The sequence below is a fragment of the Sceloporus undulatus genome, chromosome 9, assembly GCF_019175285.1.
Source record: "Sceloporus undulatus isolate JIND9_A2432 ecotype Alabama chromosome 9, SceUnd_v1.1, whole genome shotgun sequence".
In the NCBI taxonomy this organism is placed as follows: Eukaryota; Metazoa; Chordata; class Lepidosauria; order Squamata; family Phrynosomatidae; genus Sceloporus; species Sceloporus undulatus.
The window spans coordinates 33,156,963-33,163,329 of record NC_056530.1 but is presented as its reverse complement, the minus strand read 5'-3'; the positions used below and the strand labels follow the sequence as shown (position 1 = coordinate 33,163,329).

General features: G+C 44.1%; 1 protein-coding gene across 1 annotated transcript in view; it reads right to left on the bottom strand.

Annotated features, from left to right (window-relative positions):
• Nucleotides 1-747: 747 nt before the first annotated feature.
• The window catches only part of IGSF9 (immunoglobulin superfamily member 9), a 65,883-nt gene continuing 60,263 nt past the window's right edge, over nucleotides 748-6,367 (bottom strand). Inside the window, 2 exon segments of the mRNA XM_042439155.1 lie at nucleotides 748-1,554; nucleotides 3,165-3,310. Of these exon segments, the coding sequence (XP_042295089.1) occupies nucleotides 1,319-1,554; nucleotides 3,165-3,310 (382 nt within the window). The 3' untranslated portion in view covers nucleotides 748-1,318.

Here is a 6,367-nt window from a genome sequence, read left to right as displayed (position 1 = left end):
CTGGGGGTTGCAAACCAACAGCTGGCAGGGCAGTTGGTTCCCAGCCATGTCTTTCAGTTTAGTTTACTCATAAATCCAGGATTGTATCAACATAAATGTTGTTTTTATCAGGAGAGGGCTAAAGAATAGCCCCAGCATCTTGGAAGACGTTGCAGATGTCTTCCTTTGTTCCTTCACTGGCGGCTTCTTGCTCATGTTGCTTCCTGTTCCAGCAGATGACACTTTACCAACCTTCAGCCCCTTGGGGCCATATGACTCATTCACAGAAAGACCAAATTTGGAAAGAGAGGAAGCAAGAATGTTTTCCTTTCTTTCCCCCGCCCTTTTCAGTGTAAGGTCACTGGCTTCTTTTTAACCTTAAAGAGGCCGCAAGAACGCCAGTTGGAACGGAAGCTACAGTTAGGAATCGGAGGATGGAATCGATTTGGGCTGGCTCACTGAAAGGGCTTCTGGTTTAGTCCTCCTTCAGCAAAGTGAAGGGATATGTGGCTTGAGACCACGAAGAAGAAGAATCAGTTCTGAGGTGATTCCTAACAGTGGGCACAATGCCAGATCAGAACTGATTCTTTCTGAGGGGAGGGACAAATGGCAGAGGGGGGACATTTTGACAGATCCACCATTCGTCCCCTTGCAGCGCTGCCTGTGTACTTGTGTGTTTTTTTTAACAAATTAAATTGATAGAATGTGTTTGATAGAATATGCAATTGTTTGATTTTGTAAGTAGTTGCAAGGCAAGTAGTTGCAAAATCAATCAATCCAAAATTCCATGTTTTATTTATTTTTTAAAATTGTCCTCCCTCCAACGGGATAATTTCTGCAGTGTGTTTTGGACCTAAATCCTTGACAGCTGCCCCTCACTATGCATCACAGTGTTTGGACTGAGTTCAAGGTGTAGTGGCACAGGGTTGCCCATGTTCCCCCACAATGTGTGTCATTCCCATTCTCATAATTAACACAAAATTACACTTAAACTTTTTTTCTTCAAAGATCATTTTTAAAAAACAGCAAACCCCACCCCACCCCTTAATCCAGCATCGGTTTTCAAAACAGATTACAAAACCAGTAGTTTTAACATCCCCCATCTCCCCCCCAACAGGATAGGACACTCTAGGGATCACATTATCTACCTCCTAATCAGAAAACTTCTCCTAGTGTTTTTGGAATCATCGGATCATCCATGATGCAGTTCCTATGACAAGCTCCCAAAAAAGCACTGCCAAAACGTCTGCCAAAATGTTTCCCCATTCCCGCTGCAGAGAGAAAAACGCCTGGCGGGGGAAATCATGTTCAAGCAGGTACGGGGGGGGGGGGCATCTCCTCACAGCAAAGTGGTCTGTTCGATGCACTCGTCCCGCTGCTTCCTGCCAGAGCCCAGCTTCTGGCGGCGTTGCTGGGTGGCCTCTCGGCGCTGGCGGTAGGCCAGAAATTCTTCGCGCAAAGCAGCGCAACGTTCCTCAGGACTGGGCAAGGGCACAGGGGAACTGGGCCAGTCCAAGGCCCCCACAGACTGGGAATTGGAGGGAGAGCCACTGCTTTCGCTGGAGGCCCTTGAATCTGCGAAGGAAAGAGGGAAGTGGGTAAGAAGTCTGAGTTGGTGCCAGGCGTCTTCAATCACTGGATGTTTCAGCAGTTAGCACGGGTAAAATAGTCAAATGGGACTTTAAGAGATCCAGCTTCAGTTGACTTGGGTCCAAAACACACTGGAGAAATAACCCAAATTGAGACTGCTTTAACTGCCCTGGCTCAGTGTTAGGGAATCCTGGCAATTGTACTTTACCAGATCTCTGTCAGAGAAGGCTGTCTGACAAAACTACAGTTTCCAGAATTCCCTAGCACTGAGCCATGGCAGTTAAAGTGGTCTCAAACTGGACTGTTTCTGCAGTGTGCTTTGGACCACAGTCTCTATTTCAGAGAAGAGGCAAGCCACATAGCAAGGATATAAATGCAGCCATTAGATACATGCCATATATACTTGACTATAAGCCAACTTCATGTATAAGTCAAGGAGAGGTTTTGGGACCAAAACTATGGATTTTGACAAGACCTGAGAACTTAGAGGCATGTAACAAAGGACCTAAAGGATGAAGCAAAGGGGGGGAAATGCCAAAAAACATATAAAATTCCAGCAGGCATGTTGGTGCTCTATGGATGAGTGAACAGTGTGGGATCAGTGCTTCCAGGACAGGTTACACTCTTAGCTTTCACCAGGGGATGATTCCTTTTTAAAATAACAGTTAAAGCACAGTACTTACATTGACTCATGGATAAGTCGACTTAGGTTTTTGGGGTCAATTTCTGGACTAAAATTTCTAGACTTATACATGAGTATATACAGTAAATAACCAGGAACACAGGAGTAAAAAATAAAAGCCCATCTGAACTTAAGTCACCTGCAGATCTCCAATGGGCTCAAATCCAAAATAGAGAATTTCATGGCACATGGCAAGTGATTGCTCCAATGAGAGCCCCTCTAGATTTGGCACAAACAGATCACCTCCCCACTTTCCAGTAAAAGGTCAGCAGAAGGAGGTAAGTCTCTAAACAAAAATATCAAGGAAATTTCTTCTGTGGATGTAAATACTTTGGGTCCGGAAGAGTGGCCAAGATGCCTCTCACAAGGTCAGTCATGAAGATAGTAGCCAATCGTTATGGTTTCTATTAAAAAGTACTGTAAATACTCAACTATAGGTCAACCTCATGTATAAGTCGAGGGTGGGTTTGGGGGCCCAAATTATGGATTTTGATAGGATAAGTCGAGATTAGCACATAACAAAGGATATAAAGGATGAAGCTAAGAAAAAGTATGCCAAAGAGTTTACAAAATTCTGGCAGGCATAACTGTTTGTGCTTTTCCAATCCAGACATTCAAAAAGGTCAGAAGTGGAGGAATGGTGAACAAAATAGAAAGGGTTGGTGTTTCTTTTAGTGCTCCTGGGATGGACTAAAACTCTCACCTTTTGCCACTCTACTCAGAGAGATAGCGGTTCCTTTTTTTGACCCGTGGATAAGTCGACCCAGTTATTTGGGATCAATTTGTCTAAAATATTGAGACTTATACATGAGTATATACAGCATAACAAGGATGCTTCACCCAGCTTGTAACGGCTCCACAGAATAAATTCTCCATGGAACTTTTCCCCAACCCGCAACACAAGCATGCTTACTCTGTTTCTCCAACTCGTGCGCTGCAATGGTGGAGACCGGCCTTTTAGGGTTTCCACTCCGATATAGTTGCAATGCATCCAGCAGGTCAGACTCCAGGGTCAGCTCTGAGTCCCACTCATAGTTCTCATCCACAGAGGTGTTCTTCCTGGAAACCACCAAGGAGAGTAAGCATTTTATTTTGTTTGTATCCCCTTTCTCTTAACATGACACCCAAGAACTAAGTGTTAAGCCTAATGATGATCAAATGAAAGCCTCAGAGAAAGTTCTAACTGACATGAGGATTTTGGTTCGGAAATTCTGGGAGTCCAAAAAGCAACTTTTCAAAGATCTGCAAAAAGTTGTAGTCTCTTTCTTCTTATACTGGAAGTACCAATCTGTCAATTTTGTTTTAACATTCATTATTTAAAAGACACCAAGCTCTTCTCATCAAATGTATGAAGAGATCTAGGAAGACTGCTGCATTCTTAATAAAACTGGAACCAAATGACATTCTCTGTCTCTTTATACATGCAGTTAAAGAGGGAAAGCCTCACCTTGTGGGCACATAGGGAACAACAACTCAACACACACAACCTGTCTACAGGAGCGGGGAGGAGGGAACAACAGCCTTGTCCAAAATCCAGTACAACTGGTTTACACAATGCATGGCATTTTTACATGAATCTAATACAATCAGGACACATGGCATACGGCCATATCTACACTAAACTCACAACCTCAACCTGGGTTTTAAGAACTCACTGTTTTTGCTGGTGTTTGTACAAAACACCAACATTTCCTGCAGTATAGACAATGGATCTGGCCTGGATTCAGGAGGTGGGGACAAACTGCTGACCAGCAGCCGCTGCCATCTTTGTCACCTCCTGCCAATATTGTTGCTTGGGAGCTGCCATTTACCAATGTCTGGGCCTGTTTGTGATGCACCTGGTACTGTACCTTCTTCTAACAACAGTGGCACCAAGGAGGGAAAACCCATTCCCTGCCCAGAATGACACTTACAGAAAGTTTATAGCACCGCTGCTGGTGCCCTCACAAGATGCCAGGTGCCTCACAAGCATGAAAAACCTTTCTTTAAATGTAATTCGGGAAGGGAGCTTTGACCAGACATTGGTAAATGGAGCTATCTGTCTAGGCTCCGGAGCTGACGGAGGAAAGGCAGTAGCGCAAGACTCATGTGCATGTGTAACAACTATCGCAGAGAAAACAGGTGTGTGGTGGATTTGGGATGGGTATGGAGCATGCTGGATACTGGGTCCATTCAGACTTTTCCTTCAAGTGTAGACTCAGTTTGTTCTCTTGCAATCTGTTCCATTTAACTGCTGGGCCATGGCTAGACTTGTGTGATGCGGGAATCCTGAAAGTGCTTCCTAGAAAAAGCCAGGATTTGTTTGGCCTGAGCCCTGGCTATGTAGATTCATTCCAGTGCATAATGAAAATCTGCAGACAATAGAAAGGAAATTCCCATCATTGTGATGGCCAAAAAGCCGTTCCATCACTCATGAAATTTCATCTGCTTGTCAGAAATCGCCAATGGTCTGAACTGACACCATACGCCCAGCTCAGCATAAGACTGAAGGAGGCTGGGCTATTCCACAGAATCAAGCCAATTCTATTCAAGCTGACAGTTGGTCTAGATAACTGTGTCTGTGTTTAATAATCTAAGATATGAACAGTTCTCCTCTCCATATGCACAGCTCCTCTCCTTTCAACCTTCTTTAAGCAAAACCAAGAAGCCTCTTGTTAAACCACTGTTTCCCATTTTGTATGAGCTTGGAAAAGAAGATTACCAGATTAGGAACACGGTTATTAAAACATGATTTAACATTCTGACTTATTCCAAAGCTGAAAACCACTTTCCACAAAACAGAAAATTGTGATTAGTTCAGCTCAAAGGGAGATGCAAAGTGGCTGCATGCATAGGCAAAAAGCCTCAGCTTCTCAAATGGAGATGTCATTATCCAAACAGTACGGTCTAGTCGTGGTTAGACTGCTGGACCAGAACTGGGAAGATTTGGGTCTAAATCCTCTCTCAGCCTTGGTGTTCACCAGGTGACCTCGGGATCAGAGAGATGGCCAAAGAAAAGGAGCCATTTTAAAAATCTAATTAAATAGACTTACTTTATCTATTAAATGTAACATCCCCTCAGTGTAAGATAAATACAGTAGGCTCTCCACATCCACTGGAGTTAGGGGCACAGGCCCCTGTGAAAGTGGGTAAACTGCAAATTCAAAACAAAGCAAAACACCACTCCTCATTTTTTATTAACCTGAAAGACCATCTCTAGGCATTGCTAAGTCTTCTAGCTCAACTCTGGTGTTCAGCATCTGCCAAAAGTTAACCGTAGAATAATCATGCTGGAAGACCAACCAACACCTAGAACAAACACCTCTTGTAATCTCTATGTCCTCCAGCACAACTGTATGGTCAATTCCCAGCAGAATTTCTCTGGAGGGCCGTCCTAGGGATTCCTAGAGACACCATATTGATCAAATCTACAAATGAAAGCCACAAACGTGGAGGGCTGACTGTATCTGCATGCATACGCTGAGCCATAGACTTACTGTAAAGCCCCAAAGCTTCCTCGCTTGTCCATTATGTGTATGGAGAACAAGCATGATCACAGAAGGTCTGGCTATCGCCCACAGCCAGCTACACAATGATGACACCGGCATCAAGATCTGTAGGGGTCCTCTGAGAGGAGGCCGCAGTGCTTCTGGGTTCACAGTGTGCTGATGGTGTTGGGGGGCTGCCAGAGGTATGTCCAATCCTGTCTGCTTGTGAAAAAGTCAATGGCCATGCAAGGCAGCTTCAGCGCTTTACAGTAAGTGGGGGCTTTGTGTACCGCACAGAGAAGAAGGGAATACCAACCCTTGCAGTGCATGCAAGAACAACCATGCACATCAGGGTCCCTTTTACGTGCAGCTGTCCCTGACTAAATTCTGGCCCCACGACCAAAATGAGGCATTTTTGACAGCTTGGTGTTTCCAGTCAAATTCTGGTATGGTTAAATGAAAAAACACCAGACCTGTCTTGCACTCTTATGTCTTCTCACTTTGACTTCTGCAGTTTCATCTGTCACTGCCTCTCTCTAAGCTTATATTCACACATTAAGGTAAACTTACTTTCTGTTAACACTCTTTACCGAAGCAGAATTTTCTAGAATATTTTTGGCATACATTTTCCCCCTTACACTACATTAAA